General features: G+C 44.7%; 1 protein-coding gene across 1 annotated transcript in view; it reads right to left on the minus strand.

The window, feature by feature from the left end:
* The window catches only part of ralbp1 (ralA binding protein 1), a 25,880-nt gene extending 5,854 nt beyond the window's left edge, over nt 1-20,026 (minus strand). The window contains exons 1-11 of the mRNA XM_014141319.3: nt 19,947-20,026; nt 17,401-17,750; nt 14,335-14,462; nt 13,797-13,948; nt 13,419-13,561; nt 13,066-13,259; nt 12,039-12,194; nt 11,486-11,647; nt 4,022-4,153; nt 1,775-1,885; nt 1,151-1,272 (exon numbers count right to left, since the gene is read on the minus strand). Coding sequence (XP_013996794.1) covers nt 1,151-1,272; nt 1,775-1,885; nt 4,022-4,153; nt 11,486-11,647; nt 12,039-12,194; nt 13,066-13,259; nt 13,419-13,561; nt 13,797-13,948; nt 14,335-14,462; nt 17,401-17,650 — 1,550 coding nt within the window. The 5' untranslated portion in view covers nt 17,651-17,750; nt 19,947-20,026. The remainder of the gene's footprint in view (nt 1-1,150; nt 1,273-1,774; nt 1,886-4,021; nt 4,154-11,485; nt 11,648-12,038; nt 12,195-13,065; nt 13,260-13,418; nt 13,562-13,796; nt 13,949-14,334; nt 14,463-17,400; nt 17,751-19,946) is intronic.
* Between the last annotated feature and the right edge of the window lie 11 nt (nt 20,027-20,037).

A 20,037-nucleotide genomic window follows, 5' to 3' on the forward strand; every position in this document is an offset into this window, starting at 1 on the left:
TGATTAAACAGCATGATCATTACACAGGTGCACCTTGTGCTGGGGACAATAAAAGGCCACTAAGATGTACAGTTTTGTTGTACAACACAATGCCACAGATGTCTCAAGTTTTGAGGGAGCATGTAATTGGCATGCTGACTGCAGGAATGTCCACCAGAGCTGTTTCCAGAGAATTGATTGTTAATTTCTCTACTGTAAGCCGCCTCCAATGTCGCTTTAGAGAATTTGGCAGTATGTCCAACCGGCCTCACAACCGCAGACCACGTGTATGGCGTCATGTGGGCGAGCGGTTTGCTGATGTTAATGTTGTGAACAGAGTGCCCCCATGGTGGCGTTGGGGTTATGGTATGGGCAGGTATAAACTACGGCAACGAACACAATTGCATTTTATCAATGGCAATTTGAATGCACAGAGATACCGTGACGAGATCCTGAGGCCCACTGTCTGGGCCCGTCATGTCAGAGTTCTGACCTCTAGCCCATCACGTCAGTCAGAGTTCTGACCTCTAGCCCGTCCCGTCAGTCAAGAGTTCTGACCTCTAGCCCGTCCCGTCAGTCAGAGTTCTGACCTCTAGCCCGTCACGTCAGTCAGAGTTCTGACCTCTAGCCCGTCACGTCAGTCAGAGTTCTGACCTCTAGCCCGTCCCGTCAGTCAGAGTTCTGACCTCTAGCCCGTCCCGTCAGTCAGAGTTCTGACCTCTAGCCCGTCACGTCAGTCAGAGTTCTGACCTCTAGCCCGTCCCGTCAGTCAGAGTTCTGACCTCTAGCCCGTCACGTCAGTCAGAGTTCTGACCTCTAGCCCGTCACGTCAGTCAGAGTTCTGACCTCTAGCCCGTCACGTCAGTCAAGAGTTCTGACCTCTAGCCCGTCCCGTCAGTCAAGAGTTCTGACCTCTAGCCCGTCCCGTCAGTCAAGAGTTCTGACCTCTAGCCCGTCCCGTCAGTCAAGAGTTCTGACCTCTAGCCCGTCCCGTCAGTCAGAGTTCTGACCTCTAGCCCGTCCCGTCAATCAGAGTTCTGACCTCTAGCCCGTCCCGTCAGTCAGAGTTCTGACCTCTAGCCCGTCCCGTCAGTCAGAGTTCGGACCTCTAGCCTGTCCCGTCAGTCAGAGTTCGGACCTCTAGCCCGTTACGTCAGTCAAGAGTTCTGACCTCTGTATGTCAGCGATCTCGGCCCTCAGTCTCTCGATCTCCTCCTTCTCTGTAGCGATCTGTCTCCTCAACACCTGCTCCAGAGATATCAGCTCTTCCTGCTCTGTTAGGATCTCATTCTCCTGGAGGAGAGGAGAGGAGAGGAGAGGAGAGGGAGAAAAAGCACTGTTCAGTATAGATCAGCAGATTATTTCTACTCCATAATACCCCGTGTGTGTTACCCCGTGTGTGTTACCCCGTGTGTGTTACCCCGTGTGTGTTAACCCGTGTGTGTTAACCCCTGTAGTTGTTAACCCGTGTGTGTTACCCCGTGTGTGTTACCCCGTGTGTGTTACCCAGTGTGTGTTACCCGTGTGTGTTACCCCGTGTGTGTTACCCCGTGTGTGTTACCCAGTGTGTGTTACCCAGTGTGTGTTACCCCGTGTGTGTTACCCCGTGTGTGTTACCCCGTGTGTGTTACCCCGTGTGTGTTACCCGTGTGTGTTACCCGTGTGGGTTACCCCGTGTGTGTCACCCCGTATGTGTTACCCCGTGTGTGTTACCCGTGTGTGTTACCCCGTGTGTGTTACCCGTGTGTGTTACCCCGTGTGTGTTACCCCGTGTGTGTTACCCCGTGTGTGTTACCTGTGCCAGCAGTATGTTGACCACCTCTTCTTCGTTCTCGGTCATCTCTTCTTTAGACACGTCTTCTTTAGAGAGACTGGCTATCTCCTGGGCTATCTTAGTCTCACACTCCTGCCACACACACACACACACACACACACACACACACACACACACACACACACACACACACACACACACACACACACACACGTTAGAGAGACAGGATCTCTAAAACTCCTAGGAGGTACACACGAGGGCTGGCACAATTACCATATAACCGTGTAACCGACGGGTATGGATGAAGACCGTCATGAAAACGAAATAACCGTCATTTTGGAAACGAATAGCAAACTGAAGACGGGAAGGCAGGGGATTCGAGGCGGTTGAGTTTCTGCTGTAGCACAGACTCTTAACATGATGAAACTTTGCTGAAACAAGCTTGTCTTAGCAAACAAGTCTTTGGTTGCCTAGGCAACAGCCTTCACCATACAGCAACGGCACACAGAAATAGAATGAATAGAACAGGCTGGGAACCTCTAACCCTGGTAATATGACTGGCAAATAGAACAGGCTGGGAACCTCTAACCCTGGTAATATGACTGGTAAATAGAACAGGCTGGGAACCTGTAACCCTGGTAATATGACTGGTAAATAGAACAGGCTGGGAACCTGTAACCCTGGTAATATGACTGGTAAATAGAACAGGCTGGGAACCTCTAACCCTGGTAATATGACTGGTAAATAGAACAGGCTGGGAACCTGTAACCCTGGTAATATGACTGGTAAATAGAACAGGCTGGGAACCTGTAACCCTGGTAATATGACTGGTAAATAGAACAGGCTGGGAACCTGTAACCCTGGTAATATGACTGGTAAATAGAACAGGCTGGGAACCTGTAACCCTGGTAATATGACTGGTAAATAGAACAGGCTGGGAACCTGTAACCCTGGTAATATGACTGGTAAATAGAACAGGCTGGGAACCTGTAACCCTGGTAATATGACTGGTAAATAGAACAGGCTGGGAACCTCTAACCCTGGTAATATGACTGGTAAATAGAACAGGCTGGGAACCTCTAACCCTGGTAATATGACTGGTAAATAGAACAGGCTGGGAACCTGTAACCCTGGTAATATGACTGGTAAATAGAACAGGCTGGGAACCTCTAACCCTGGTAATATGACTGGTAAATAGAACAGGCTGGGAACCTCTAACCCTGGTAATATGACTGGTAAATAGAACAGGCTGGGAACCTGTAACCCTGGTAATATGACTGGTAAATAGAACAGGCTGGGAACCTCTAACCCAGTGCGGCTTGGCAGGGTCGTGTTTCGGAAAACGCACGGCTCTTGACGGTCGCCTCTCCCTAGTTTGTACGGGAGTTGCAGCGATGAGACAAGACTGTTACTACTAATTGTATATCACGAAATTGGGGAGAAAAAGGGGTAAAAAGTTTTAAAAAATAAATACAATGAGCTCCATTTTGGTTTCATCAGACCAGAGAATCTTGTTTCTCATGAGTCCTTTAGATACCTTTTGGAAAACTCCAAGTGGGCTGTCGTATACCTTTAACTGAGGAGTGGCTTCTGTCTGGCCACTCTACCATAAAGGCCTGATTGGTGGAGTGCTGCAGAAATGGTTGTCCTTCTGGAAGGGTCTCCCATCTCCAGAGAGGAACTCCATCGGATTCTAGGTAATCCTCCCTGACCAAGGCCCTTCTCCCCCGATTGTTCAGTTTGTCCGGACGGCCAGCTCTAGGAAGAGTCTTGGTGGTTCCAAACTTCTTCTATTTAAGAATCATGGAGGCCACTGTGTTCTTGGGGACCTTCAATGCTGCAGAAATGTTTTGGTACGCTTCCCCAGATCTGTGCCTCGACACAATCCTGTCTCTGAGCTCTACGGACAATTACTTCGACCTCATGGCTTGGTTTTTCATCTGAAATGCACTGTCAACTGTGGGACCTTATATAGACAGGTGTGTGCCTTTCCAAATCAGGTCCAGTCAATTCCATTTACCACAGGTGGACTCCAATCAAGTTGTAGAAATATCTCAAGAATCTTTTTGTTGTTGTAGCAAACATTTAAAAAAAACTGTTTTTGCTTTGTCATTATGGGGTAGTGTGTGTAGATTGTAGAGGATTTAAATTGTTTTTGATTTTATGTAATCCATTTTAGAATAAGGCTGTAACAAAATGTGGGAAAAATGAAGTCTGAATTGCTTTTCCCAAATGCACTGTATGTTGTGAGAGTGTGTGTGTCCTTGCCTGTCTCTTCGCCTCCCGTAGTTTGCGTTTTAAAGCGGTGAGGATTCGCTGGACCTCCCAGAGCCTCTCCTCTTTAGACAGATCCTTTACCCCAGCCTGGAGGTCTCTGTGAAGGCAGTTCAGCAGGAACTCCTAGGGGGGAGACATTATCATGCAGAATTATAGTAACCTTTTCATATTAAACTACACAATATGTTACACTGAACAAAAAATATTGAAAAAAAAACAACATGCAACAATTTCAAACAGATAGTTTTTTTTTTTTAGAAGGAAATCAAGTCAATTTAAATAAATAAATTAGGCTATAATTTATGGATTTCACATAACCTCGCAGGGGTGGAGTCATGGGTGGGCTAGGGAGGGCATAGGCCCATCCACTGGGGAGCCAGGCCCAGCCAATCAGAATTCGTTTTTTTTTCCCCCACAAAAGGGCTTTATTACAGATAGAAATACTCCTCAGACGATCTCACAGGTGGATTCTGATAGTCAGCCACTTACACACTCCCTCAAAACTTGAGACATCTGTGGCATTTGTAATTGTATTTATTATGGATCTCCATTAGTTCCTGCCAAGGCAGCAGCTACTCTTCCTGGGTTTTATTATGGATCCCCATTAGTTCCTGCCAAGGCAGCAGCTACTCTTCCTGGGGTTTATTATGGATCCCCATTAGTTCCTGCCAAGGCAGCAGCTACTCTTCCTGGGGTTTATTATGGATCCCCATTAGTTCCTGCCAAGGCAGCAGCTACTCTTCCTGGGGTTTATTATGGATCCCCATTAGTTCCTATCAAGGCAGCGGCTACTCTTCCTGGGGTTTATTATGGATCCCCATTAGTTCCTGCCAAGGCAGCAGCTACTCTTCCTGGGGTTTATTATGGATCCCCATTAGTTCCTATCAAGGCAGCGGCTACTCTTCCTGGGGTTTATTATGGATCCTCATTAGTTCCTGCCAAGGCAGCAGCTACTCTTCCTGGGGTTTATTATGGATCCCCATTAGTTCCTGCCAAGGCAGCAGCTACTCTTCCTGGGGTTTATTATGGATCCCCATTAGTTCCTGCCAAGGCAGCAGCTACTCTTCCCTGGGGTTTATTATGGATCCCCCATTAGTTCCTGCCAAGGCAGCAGCTACTCTTCCTGGGGTTTATTATGGATCCCCCATTAGTTCCTGCCAAGGCAGCAGCTACTCTTCCTGGGGTTTATTATGGATCCCCATTAGTTCCTATCAAGGCAGCGGCTACTCTTCCTGGGGTTTATTATGGATCCCCATTAGTTCCTGCCAAGGCAGCGGCTACTCTTCCTGGGGTTTATTATGGATCCCCATTAGTTCCTGCCAAGGCAGCGGCTACTCTTCCTGGGGTTTATTATGGATCCCCATTAGTTCCTATCAAGGCAGCGGCTACTCTTCCTGGGGTTTATTATGGATCCCCATTAGTTCCTGCCAAGGCAGCAGCTACTCTTCCCTGGGGTTTATTATGGCTCCCCATTAGTTCCTGCCAAGGCAGCGGCTACTCTTCCTGGGGTTTATTATGGATCCCCATTAGTTCCTGCCAAGGCAGCGGCTACTCTTCCTGGGGTTTATTATGGATCCCCATTAGTTCCTATCAAGGCAGCGGCTACTCTTCCTGGGGTTTATTAAGGATCCCCATTAGTTCCTGCCAAGGCAGCAGCTACTCTTCCTGGGGTTTATTATGGATCCCCATTAGTTCCTGCCAAGGCAGCAGCTACTCTTCCCTGGGGTTTATTATGGATCCCCATTAGTTCCTGCCAAGGCAGCAGCTACTCTTCCTGGGGTTTATTATGGATCCCCATTAGTTCCTGCCAAGGCAGCAGCTACTCTTCCCTGGGGTTTATTATGGATCCCCCATTAGTTCCTGCCAAGGCAGCAGCTACTCTTCCTGGGGTTTATTATGGATCCCCATTAGTTCCTATCAAGGCAGCAGCTACTCTTCCCTGGGGTTTATTATGGATCCCCCATTAGTTCCTGCCAAGGCAGCAGCTACTCTTCCTGGGGTTTATTATGGATCCCCCATTAGTTCCTGCCAAGGCAGCAGCTACTCTTCCTGGGGTTTATTATGGATCCCCATTAGTTCCTGCCAAGGCAGCAGCTACTCTTCCTGGGGTCCAGCAAAATTAAGGCAGTTTATACAATTTTAAAAACTTTACAATACATTCATAGATTTCATAACACACTGTGTGTCCTCAGGCCCCTACTCCACCACTACCACATATCTACACTACTAAATCCATGTGTATGTATAATGCGCATGTTATCGTGTGTGTTTCTTCACAGTCCCCGCTGTTCCATAAGGTGTATTTTTATCTGTTTTTTAAATCTGATTCTCCTGCTTCATCAGTTACCTGATGTGGAATAGAGTTCCATGTAGTCATGGCTCTATGTAATACTGTGTGCCTCCCATAGTCTGTTCTGGACTTGGTCACTGTGAAGAGACCTCTGGTGGCATGTCTTGTGGGGTATGCATGGGTGTCTGAGCTGTGTGCCAGAAGTTTAGACAGACAGCTCGGTACATTCAACATGTCAATACCTCTCACATTGTATGACAGAACTGCACATTTTAGAGTGGTCTTTTTATTGTCCCCAGCACAAGGTACACCAGTGGCATGATCATGCAGTTTAAATCAGCTTTAATGATAATCCACCTGACATATCTTGGCAAAAGGAGAAATGTTCACTAACAGGGATGTTAAATTTGTACACAATTATTTCTCAAAAATAAGCTTTTTTGTGCATCTGGAACATTTCTAGGATCTTTTATTTCAGCTCATGAAACAGAGGAAACCAAGTCTAGATTTAACCTTTGCCTGCAGATTGGATATTTGCTGAGAGAAGGACAGTGTACTGTCTTGCCATACTCCCAAGTACTTGTATGAGGTGGACTACCTTAAGGTCTAAACTCTCCGAGGTAGTAACCACACCGATTGTTTTGGAGGTATTCAGAACAAGGTTAAGGGCAGAGAAAGCTTGCTGGACACTAAGAAAGCTTTGTTGTAGAGCGTTTAACACAAAATCCAGGGAAGGGCCAGCTGAATTTCAGACTGAATCATCTGCATATAAGTGGATGAGAGAACTTCCTACTGCCTGAGCTATGTTGTTGATGTAAATTGAGAAGAGTGTGGGGCCTAGCATCGAGCCTTGGGGTACTCCCTTGGTGACAGGCAGGGGCTGAGACAACAGATGTTCTGACTTTACCCATTTGAGAGAGGTAGTTATCAAACCAGGCCAAAGACCCCTTAGAGACAACAATACACCTTAGCCGGCCCACAATAATGAAATGGTCTACCGTATTAAAAGCTTTGGTCCAAGTCAATACAAATAGCAGCACAACATTGCTTAGAATCAAGGGCAATGGTGACATCATTGAGGATCTTTAAGGTTGCAGTGACATTCATAACCTGAGCGGAAACCAGATTACGTACCAGGGAGAATACTATAGACATCAAGAACAGTCAGTTGATTATTAACAAATTTTGTTAAACAGGCCGAGATATACATTGGCCTATAACAGTTAGAATCAGTTTTATCACGCCCTTTAAATAAAGGACGCACCGTGATTGGCTTCCAGGCAATGGGAACCTCCCCAGAGAGAAGAGACAGGTTATAAAAAGGTGAGAGAGAGGCTTGGCGATGATAAGGGGCTGCAACATTAAACAATAAAAAGGATCCAAACCATCTGACCCAGATGTTGTTTTAGGGTCAAGTTTAAGGAGCTCCTTTAGCACCTCAGACTCAGTAACTGCCTGCAGGGAGAAACTTTGTAGCGGGGCAGGGGCATCAGGGCTAGTCACGTTAGAAGGGCTGGGAGATGAGGAAGTGTTGGACGGCCAAGGAGGCGTGGATGAGTCAAATAGAAATCCTTTACTTAACGAAGTGGTGATTAAAAGAGCTCAGCCATAAAAAGAGCTTCTTGTCAGTAACATCCATATCAAATTCTTTTTTATTTGTCACATGCGCAGAATACAGCAGTTGTATACTTTACTTTGAAATGCTTACTTGCGAACATTTTCCAAACAATGAAGAGTTAAAAAGTAAGAAAATTAGCAAATAAAAATACAAAGAAATAACTAGAAAAGGAGGCTTCAGTAAAAACATTGTCTGCTTGTTCAGCTGGCTGTAAGCATTAATATTAAAATGGTAATGGAAGAAGTTCACAATGAGACAGTTAGGCCTATTTATCTTTGAGCTACCGATACGACCAAAGAAGGAGGGGCTGCCCGATACGACCAAAGAGCTTCCCAATAAAACCAAAGAAAAGTAAATGTGTTGCCCATTGAAACCAAAATGTTCCAATGTTGATTATTGCAACTTTAAATGCTTACAGTTTAAAAAGTATAGCCTAACAGTTATTAAAATGCTGCATCGAAGCAGCTAAATTAAGAACAAGATGTCTACCTTAGAAGATGAATGAGACCAGTTTAACTGTCCTAGTCTTGAAATTCAAATGAACGCACCTGCCTTAAACAAAATACACCTTATGGAACAGCGGGGACTGTGAAGCAACACAAACATAGGCACAGATACATGCATACACACACACACACGATAACATACACACTATACACACACACGTACACATGGATTTTGTGTTGTAGATATGTGGTAGTGGAGTAGGGGCCTGAGGGAACACAGTGTGTTGTGAAATCTGTTATGAATGTAGTGTAATGTTTTTCAAATTAGTAGCTTGGAGATCCATAATAAATACAAATCTGACCACTTCCGTATTGATCGAGTCACTGGTACTCCCTGCTTTAGTTTTTTGCTTGTAAGCAGGAATCAGGAGGATAGAATTATGGTCAGATTTGCCAAATGGAGGAAGAGCTTTGTACGCGTCTCTGTATGTGTAGTAAAAGTCATCTAGAGTTTTTTTTCCCTCTGGTTGCACATTTAACATGCTGGTAGAAATGAGGTAAAACGGATTTAAGTTTCCCTGCATTAAAGTCCCCAGCCACTAGGAGCACCGCTTCTGGATGAGCATTTTCTTCTTTGCTGATGGCCTTATACAGCTGGTTGAGTGGGGTACTAGTGCCAGCATCAGTTTGTGGTGGTAAATAGACGGCTACGAAAAATATAGATGTGAACTCTCTTGGTAAATAGTGTGTTCTACAGCTTATCATGAGGTATTCTACCTCAGGCGACCAAAACCTAGAGACTTACTTAATATTAGAGATCGCACTCCAGCTGTTATTGACAAATAGACACACACCCCCACCCCTCATCTTACTTGCTAATGCACGGAAAACCCAGCCAACTGTATATTATCCATGTCGTCGTTCAGCCACGACTCGATGAAACATAAGACCTTACAGTTTTGAAATTCCCGTTGGTAGGATAGTCTCAAACGGAGAACATCCAGTTTATTTTCCAGTGATCGCACGTTGGCCAATAGAAGGGATGGTAGAGGTGGGATACCCACTTGACGACTAATTCTCACAAGGCACCCTGATCTCCGCCCCCTGTATTTCCGTCTATTCTTCAGGTGAATAACGGGGATTTGGGCCTGGTCTCAGAGAAGCAGTACATCCTTCGCGTCGGATTCATTAAAGAAACAATATTTATCCAGATTGAGGTGAGTAATCGCTGTTCTGATATCCAGAAGCTCTTTTCGGTCATAAGAGGCAGCAGGGTAGCCTAGTGGTTAGAGCGTTGGACTAGTAACCGAAAGGTTGCAAGATTGAATCCCTGAGCTGACAAGGTTAAAAATCTGTCCTTCGGCACCTGAACAACGCAGTTAACCCACTGTTCCTAGGCAGTCATTGTAAATAAGAATTTGTTCTTAACTGACTTGCCTAGTTAAATAAAGGTAAAAAAAAATGATAACAAATAAATGAGACGGTAGCAGCAACATTGTGATCAAGATAAGTTACAAACAATGTGAAAAAACACACAATAGCACAGTTGTTTAGGAGCCCCTAAAAGGGCATCCATCCCCTCCAGCACCATTATCAGAGTAGTGTCTGTTTTTCTTAATATGTGTTTTGTAATTTTGTGTATTGTTCGTTGTATACATGTTTGATGTATTTATGCAGGGCTCATCAGAAAGAGAGACCCTAGTCTCAGTATGACTTCCCTGGCAATAAAACAGCTGTGGTCAGTAGTCAGCGGAAAAACATCAGGTATTAAATTTACAAGCCTTATTTTCACATTTGCGTAAATTAGCTTATAAAACGAGTTACTTGTTGATATAACACTTGTTGCTAGGCAATTAAGTTTAGTATTGAAACACCATGTTAACTCAGGGGAATTTCTGTAGTTACAAAAAGTTGAATATTGTAAAACGTATAATAGTTTTTAGAGTGTTTGTGATTTGGAGTTTATCTTAAAAGGTGTACGAACCGCAGTGTTCCAGACAAGTTGTTTCTCAAAAAAGATGTCGGAATAATAAATAATAATAAGTATAAATAATGAATAATAATAATGAATAATAATAATTAACAATAAAGATCATGAATAATAATAAATAATGCATAATAATAAATAATAATGAATAATACATAATAATGAATAATAAATAATACATAATAATAATGAATAATAATGAATAATAATAGTAGTGAGAGGAATAACAGTAGTGTGTTGCTTCACAATCACACTAACGAGGCTATATACAAAGAGTACCTGTACAGAGTCAATGTGCAGGGGTACGAGGTAGGTGAGGTAATATGTACATGTAGGTAGGGGTAAAAATGACTAGGATAGGTAATAGCAGCGTGTGTTGGAGTGTCAGTATGTGTTTGGGTATACTCAAGCGAGTGCACAGAGTCGACGTAAGAGTCCGTGTAATAAAAAAGGGTCAATGCAGTAGTCTGGGTAGCCATTTTGATTAACTGTTTAGCAGTCTTATGGCTTGGGGGATAGAAGCTGTTCAGGAGCCTTTTGGTCCCAGACTTGGTGCTCTGGTACCGCTTGCGGTGCGGTAGTAGAGTGAACAGTCTATGACTCGAGTGGATGTGGTCTTTTTGACAATTTTCCGGCCTTCCTGTGACACCGCCTGGTACAGAGACATGGGCAGCTGTGAGGAGAAGGGTGTATTCTACAGGTCTTTCACCGTGTTTCAGAACCTTTTTGGGGGGTTAGACTCACAGAAAGAGAACTGTATTTGAACAAACGTTTAGTTAAAAAAAGTATGGATTTCAGTAAACAAATAAGGCACGGAGCTACAGAAGACCAACATAGGTAGAAGCTAAGGGTTTAAGAATTTACAGCCTGGATGTAGTTGGAGGTTCAGTCCTCCCACAGTCGTCTCCGCTCAACTCCATTGATGTGCTGTACATCGTGAAGAGGAGGGGAAAAAAACTAGGCTAACTTTTAACACAGAGATGAACAGGAAGTCACCGGAGCAGCATCAGTGTCCTAGATACCATCTACTGCCCCTTAAAAACTGCTTGAGTAGCAGTCAGCCTGCTTCAGTGACTAAAGTTGTACTGCAAATATCTGTTCAAACGCTCCCAACCTGTCGTCGTATCTCCTCCTTAATGCTGTCCTGTGTCTCTGGCAGGGCCGGCATGGTGGCAGCATTGGACCAGCGGAGGGGACGGGACACGGGCCTCAGAAACACTTCCCCAAACAGCTCTCTCACGTGGGTGAAGAACATGTACAGGACCCTGTTACCAATCTGGAGGAAAGAGGACAGTGGGTCAAAAACACAGGAGCACAGATAGACGGGACAGACAGAAGACAAGATGAGGATATAGGTCACCTGCATATTAATTGCACTGACGCAGTGTTAACCCTTTGAGCTAAAGTCTAGTAGTTTGTAGGGGTGATAATGAAGTCTGCTAGTTCAGTGTAAGTGGAGCAACCAACATCGTACCCTGTTGGGAATGCATTAGCTCTAAAAAAAATAAAAATAATAATAAATAAATAAAAAACTGGGCCAGGATTTCACTGAGGACCCTTCTCTCCCTCACTGCTTTCCCTCCCTCCCTCCCTCCCTCCCTCCACATGTCTATGGGATTCCTGTATGTAATGAAAAGCGATCTACAAATACAATTCATTGTTATTACCTGTACAGTGGGGTTGAGTACGATGGATATATTCTGGATATTCATCTTGGTGTCGGTCTCCCTTGTGATAACATGCTCCATGTGAGTGACCAGCCAGGACAGGAGCAGACGGCTGCCAGGGGGCACCTCCGTCAAGAGACGCTGGAACTCTGTCACCTGACAAATAAAACACCGTTCTAGAACTCTGTCACCTGACAAATAAAACACAGTTCTAGAACTCTTGTCACCTGACAAATAAAACACCGTTCTAGAACTCTTGTCACCTGACAAATAAAACACCGTTCTAGAACTCTGTCACCTGACAAATAAAACACCGTTCTAGAACTCTGTCACCTGATAAATAAAACACCGTTCTAGAACTCTTTTTCAAAAACACACACAGGGGCCATACTTGTGAACATTTGCTTATATCCTGGTTTAAACCATTGGTCTAATGGCTAGCTGCTAGATTTTCTCATTGGCCAACTTGGTCAAATTAGTCGCGACGCTTAGGATGGCCAGCTGATCAGATAATTATAACAAAATAACGAATCAACTTATCAGAGACCTTAAAACGGTACAGCCTCCATCCAATGGCATTTGTTAAACAGGCTACCATAGACAGACTGTTAATCCATCCAGCTGCTTGGTTTAATTGGTTACCCATGGTCAAAGTGGAGTACGCCACTATATTTTAATATGATGCTGTCTTAACCAGGCTACTGACGTTATACAACATTCAAAAGGCTTTTCCAAATCATCGTCCAATCAATTGAATTTACCACAGGTGGACTCCAAGTTGTAGAAACATCTCAAGGATAATCAATGGAAACAGGATGCACCTGAGCTCAATTTCAAGTCTCATAGCAAAGGGTCTGAATACTTATATAAATAAGGTATCTCTGTTTTTTTATTTGTAATACATTTGCAAAAATGTCTAAAGACCTGTTTTCGGATTGTCGTTATGGGGTATTGTGTATAGATTGATGAGGGGGGAAAATAAATGGATCCATAATATCTAAAGCTGGTCATCAAATCACCTCCTCACCTTCTCAGCCTCAGCCGGTCTACTGCAGGCGTCCTCAAAGCGTTGAGCCAGGTCTCGCCCCAGCATGTTCTCAGGCAGTTCTCGGAGGTACTGTTTCAACAGGCTGGCTACGGTGTGAGGATCATACTCCTCCAAGCACGGACACTCCTCGCGGTCGTATGCTGCCTTCAGCTCGTCCACTTTAGACTTCATACCTGGGAGGGAGAGAGAGAGAGAATGGAGGGAGGGTTACTGCACACCAAGACAATACCTGCCACACGGTAGATTCCCCCTCACACACCAAGACAATACCTGCCACACGGTAGATTCCCCCTCACACACCAAGACAATACCTGCCACACACCAAGACATACCTGACACACGGTAGATCCCTTCACACCTCATTCCGTAGCTCTCGATGTAGTCGATACACTCTCTGAAGACCGCGGGGAGCTGAATCCCGTCGTACAGGGCTGTTCTCTTCACTGCCTCAGCCAGGGGAGCTCCGAAGATGGGTCTGGGGAACAACAATAATAGTTTAAAATCACCTTTTTAAAATGTCAAAGAACGGATATTAGTACTTTTGGCTATTAAAACAAATCCCTGAGAAACACGCTCAGTTTGAAAGCACATAGTCCAGCCACACACACACACACACACACACACAAAACAACAGGATCTAACCAACCTTTCACTCAAAGTCAAATTGTAATCAGGTCTGAGATTTGGGGACCTTGAACCGTCGTGTCTACCTGAATGTAGGTATCTCCACGGGGATGGACTCCGGCTCTGCCGTAGGCTTCTTCTTCTTCTTCTTCTCTTTCCACTGTTTCACCACGTCAGCTGCCGTCAGGTCTTTAGACTTCTTGTCCTTCTTGTCCTCCTTGGGACACTTCTCCTTCACCTGGGAGACATTGGAAAACACAACGTGTTCAGTTGGTAGAGCATAGTGCTAAGCGACACCAGTGGTAGTGGGTTCGATTCCCGGGACCACCCGTACGTAAAATATATGCATGGATGACTAAGTCACTTTGGATAAAAGCGTCTGTTAAGAAATGGCATATATAAAGCAAGAAATCAGAAATTGTTCTGATCCCCCAAAAAAATGGTTTAGTGCTGGATCCTCATAAGTAATAGCAAATAATAACATTGAAATTATTTAAAAGAATAAGCTTCACTGGTTATCGTAACTAACAGTTAATAACAGGGCATTAAAGCTGACTGGTAAAACAGAGTTCTCCAGCAAGGTAAATAAATGAAACAGTCATGTCCATTTACTTTGTTCTTTACCTTGAAGTCTTTCTTCTTGGAGAAGCTGGGTTTCTTAAACACGTGAATACCCTTTGAACGCTTCATCTTGGAGGGGCTCTCTGCCTCGTCCGCCGAGCTGTCCTCCTGGAAGGCTGCGTATCCCTCCGCTACGGGACGGATGGATGGAGAGGATAGAGGAGGAGGTTAGAGAGAACACTTCTCTCCGATTCTCACTAATACCACAAATGTAGTCAACAAGAAGCACGAAAGAGAGGAGAGAGAGAGAGAGAGAGTCAGGAAATATAGCAGAAGAACTATAGCAGAGGAGAGGGAGAGAAGAGAGGGAAGAAAAGAGAGGGAGCCAGAGAGAGAGAGAGAGAGAGAGAGAGAGAGAGAGACAGAGAGAGAGGGAGCCAGAGAGAGAGAGGGAGCGAGAGACAGAGAGAGAGAGGAGAGAGAGGAGAGAGAGAGGACTAGGAAAAGAGGTCAGGCTTCAATATAGGACAATTCCCACAGCACCTGGCAGGCCACTCGTTTTCCTGAACCAACCTCAAAAGTTATTTCCTCACATCCAATCGCAAACAAACTGCTGTCCAAGATCAGATCATTGTGACCTACTCAACACCTAACCTGTTGCCTCTAGCCAGCCAGGGACCCTGTGTATCAGACCGCTGCCTACTCAACACCTAACCTGTTGCCTCTAGCCAGCCAGGGACCCTGTGTATCAGACCGCTGCCTACTCAACACCTAACCTGTTGCCTCTAGCCAGCCAGGGACCCTGTGTATCAGACCGCTGCCTACTCAACACCTAACCTGTTGCCTCTAGCCAGCCAGGGACCCTGTGTATCGGACCGCTGCCTACTCAACACCTAACCTGTTGCCTCTAGCCAGCCAGGGACCCTGTGTATCAGACCGCTGCCTACTCAACACCTAACCTGTTGCCTCTAGCCAGCCAGGGACCCTGTGTATCAGACCGCTGCCTACTCAACACCTAACCTGTTGCCTCTAGCCAGCCAGGGACCCTGTGTATCGGACCGCTGCCTACTCAACACCTAACCTGTTGCCTCTAGCCAGCCAGGGACCCTGTGTATCAGACCGCTGCCTACTCAACACCTAACCTGTTGCCTCTAGCCAGCCAGGGACCCTGTGTATCAGACCGCTGCCTACTCAACACCTAACCTGTTGCCTCTAGCCAGCCAGGGACCCTGTGTATCGGACCGCTGCCTACTCAACACCTAACCTGTTGCCTCTAGCCAGCCAGGGACCCTGTGTATCGCACCGCTGCCTAGGACACACCTTCGCTGGGTACAGGATGTGCCCTCAAACTGTCCATCTCCTCCCCCCTCTCTAGTCACTATGCCCTGGGAGGGAAAGCTACATTTATCCATGGAAAACCCCTGATAAAAACAGACAGGAGGAACAATAACAAGGACCATTAAGAATCAGAGGGGCCATGTGCTTGAGAGGGCTTTGACCCAAAAGTGAGCATAAAGAGTTAAAGGCTACCTTACTATAATAAAAGATTAAAGTAACTTTCCACTGTTTCCAGATTTCTGTGAAATATGACCTAAAATTAATTACAATACGAGTGAAATCATTTTCTTTCCAAAAATGTGCAATTAAAGTATGTTAAAAAGCAGATTTTCTGTGTTTGAATGGTGTGGGCAGTAGTAAAAAATATTCATGCGAGTAGACTGCTGATTGGTCAGATCATCCTCCTCAATAACATCATCCTCTATGAGGAAATACTGTAGCCAGTGTGTCTGAAACGGTCTGAAATGCAAGTTTGAGTGTTTTTTTTTCTCTCTCCAATGTATGCTTTGGTCACAAATATAAAATAGGATGGAGTCAATAACATTATTTGGGTGTTAAGTTAACTGAATATTGAACTATTAAAAGTGAGATTTTCACTGGACAGTTACTTTAAAAGCATGTGCTATGCAACAAATCAGTCAGAAAAGGATGTTTTCCAGTTTAGGTCACAAGGTCAGGAAAACTTCTGGTCCGAGCAATTTCTTTGCTGCCTTCCTAGGATAGCTCTCCCTCTCCAAAAGAGATGTTTGATCTAATCCTTCCTAGGATAGCTCTCCCTCTCCAAAAGAGATGTTTGATCTAATCCTTCCTAGGATAGCTCTCCCTCTCCAAAAGAGATGTTTGATCTAATCCTTCCTAGGATAGCTCTCCCTCTCCAAAAGAGATGTTTGATCTAATCCTTCCTAGGATAGCTCTCCGTCTCCAAAAGAGAAGTTTGATCTAATCCTTCCTAGGATAGCTCTCCCTCTCCAAAAGAGATGTTTGATCTAATCCTTCCTAGGATAGCTCTCCCTCTCCAAAGAGATGTTTGATCTAATTTACATTTTAGTCATTTAGCAGACGCTCTTATCCAGAGCGACTTACAGTAGTGAGTGCATACATTTCATACATTTTCATTTCATGCATTTTTTTCTTTTTGTACTGGCCCCCCGTGGGAATCGAACCCACAACCCTGGCGTTGCACACACCATGCTCTACCAACTGAGCCACAGGGAAGACTTAGGATAGCTTTCACTCTCCAAAAGAGATGTTTGATCTAATCCTTCCTAGGATAGCGCTCACTCTCGAATCTTAAAAGTCGACTTTAGGTACAAAAAAAACGGTCTAACTCAATTGTTCATTCAAACAGAAATGGGATGTGCCTTTGGTGGTTCATCAATGTGTTATTCTGGTCATGTGCGCCGTGAATGATGTAGCTAGTTCGTTAGCTAACTGTAGCTCACTGTAGCTAGTTCGTTAGCTAACTGTAGCTAGTTCGTTAGCTAACTGTAGCCCACTGTAGCCAGCCAGTAACTCCTCCAGTATGTGTTGACGTCATTTCACAGGATTTTGTTTTTGGACGGAAGCTGTAGAGATTGTCAAGAAATGGCACTTCTGTAGACAGATATCTTATTCAGCCATTTGGTTTTGTTTTTAAGCATTAAATGACCTGGTATGATGGTGCATTGATCAGTTATACAGCTTAAAGTTATGTTATTTTTATTTTTTTGTTGTTGCCTAAAGTCGACTTTTAATAAGAACGACTTGTATAAATCCCAGATAAATAAACAGTAATAAGGTATTGTCTCTTACTCCTCTTCTCCTTCTTCTTGAACTTGTTCTTCTTCTTCCCGTGTTCTTTATCATCATCCGACACCGCGTCGATGACCTCATGGTGGTGGTGTCCGTCGTGGGGGGGCGAGGGCTCGCCCGTCCTGTACAGTCCGGGGAACTTGGTGGGGCTGATCTCCTCCGAGCTGGGGGTACGAGCCACCCCTCCTGGGTGCTCCGCCCGACGAACCTCCGCTGGGCTGCAACTGGGGGGCAGGAAGCACTCTGTCATGGCTGGGCTAGGTCTCTCTGACCTGGGCACTGCTCTTGACACAGAGTCCTTGGTGTCTCGTCACTCCTCGGGTCAGGGACACATCACCGGGCCATTACACCTACAGGGGGGGGGACACGCACACACTTAGTTCATACTTAGTCAAACATTACATTCACATTATCTGATCGTTTTAGTGTACAGCTGCTGCATCAATTTGTAACCAGCAGATGGGGCTCTGTTATAGTAGATATCTCTTGGAGTCCAGCTCAACCCAGCTATACTACTGCAGAGGGGGATTATTAGACGTAGGAAACAGAGGCTGTTAGACGTAGGAAACAGAGGAGGACTACTAGACGTAGGAAACAGAGGTGGACTACTAGACGTAGCAAACAGAGGATTATTAGATGTAGGAAACAGAAGACTATTAGACGTAGGAAACAGAGGGGGATTATTAGACGTGGGAAACAGAGGAGGATTATTAGACGTAGGAAACAGAGGGGGATTATTAGACGTGGGAAACAGAGGAGGATTATTAGACGTAGGAAACAGAGGAGGAGGACTATTAGACGTGGGAAACAGAGGAGGACTATTAGACGTGGGAAACAGAGGAGGATTATTAGACGTAGGAAACAGAGGAGGACTATTAGACGTGGGAAACAGAGGGGGATTATTAGACGTGGGAAACAGAGGGGGACTATTAGACGTGGGAAACAGAGGGGGACTATTAGACGTGGGAAACAGAGGGGGACTATTAGACGTGGGAAACAGAGGAGGACTATTAGACGTGGGAAACAGAGAGGGACTATTAGACGTGGGAAACAGAGGGACTATTAGACGTAGGAAACAGAGAGGGACTACTAGATGTAGGAAACAGAGAGGGACTACTAGACGTAGGAAACAGAGAGGGACTATTAGACGTAGGAAACAGAGAGGGACTATTAGACGTAGGAAACAGAGAGGGACTATTAGACGTGGGAAACAGAGAGGGACTATTAGACGTAGGAAACAGAGAGGGACTATTAGACGTAGGAAACAGAGAGGGACTACTAGACGTGATGGCAGTACACACACATTTAGTTAAACGGTACTGTTCTGTCTCCTAGACGTAGGAAACAGAGAGGGACTACTAGACGTGATGGCAGTACACACACATTTAGTTAAACGGTACTGTTCTGTCTACGTCTTAATGAGTAACTAGACGGACTGAATTAAATCATTAATGGATTACATAAGACACAGACAGACCACATGACTGCATGTCCACTTTACTGTATGGCACACAATGTACATATTTTCCATAGTCCCAGAATATAACTCATTAAAATAGTAACGGCATACGTTAAGGATGCCCACAGAGGTCAAATCCAAACCCAGTACATGACTACAGTACAACAACAGCTGGATTAATCCAAGCCACCAGATGGGGCTCCAAAAAATATTTTGGACCTCATCAACTCAACAACTCATCCACGCAAAACCCATACCAGCCCACAGAAACAGAAAAACAGTCACACAGACACCACGAAATTAATCTCAAAATCACCTAAGCAGGTTGTTCTCTCCTACAGTTTGATAATGCTACCTAACCATTTAAAGATCACTTTTTGGTCACTTTAAAAAAAATTGTTTTTATTAAACTTAACTATAAAAGGAGATGAACTGGTGGCTACTCCCTTTGACTGACACGCCTCCAGCTCCACACATTTCTAATATCTAAATTGTTAGATACCTAGTCCAATGTATTCTTTTTTTTTTTTTTTAAACAACAACTCACATTAACCCATTCAGCCTTTAAACCCTAGATGTGCATCAAAATACTGGCCTTAGCAAAATAATAAAAATAATAATATGTAGATAAAAATCGAATGTGGTTCCTTCCCCAACTATCACTGGGGTCAGTCTGTATCATGGCTGTCCTATGGCGATAAACCGTGTCGATGATAAAGCGTTATGACTCCCGTTCAATACAACAACCACAAGTAGTTGACCTAAGGCACAGCCAGGAGCAAGCGAACGGAAAACAACCGACTCAAACGGATGTGTACAAACTACCAAAGTTGTAGTTAGCCACTAGGCTTTGAATGGAGGCCCAGATACTAACTGCTGTTGTCACTGTACAGCTGATTCGTTAGCTAGCCACATAGCTACCTAGCTAGCTTACGTTAGCTATAAGCCACCCGCGGGTAATATTGCTCACAGATTCATGAGAATAAATCGACACGAGGCAGCTATAAGTACTTCAACTTATATAACTGCATAAAAAAAAATATATCGACTTTGAGATAGGATCAGATATATTACTTTGCCAACTAACCTGTTCTGGTCAATTCCTTAACGGAGCTTCCTACTAGCTGTTTGAGTACCAAATAAACAGACCTGAGTGTGCGCAGTGAGACCACGGGTGC

Source organism: Salmo salar, chromosome 14 (genome assembly GCF_965601325.2).
Source record: "Salmo salar chromosome 14, fSalSal1, whole genome shotgun sequence".
Taxonomy (NCBI): domain Eukaryota; kingdom Metazoa; phylum Chordata; class Actinopteri; order Salmoniformes; family Salmonidae; genus Salmo; species Salmo salar.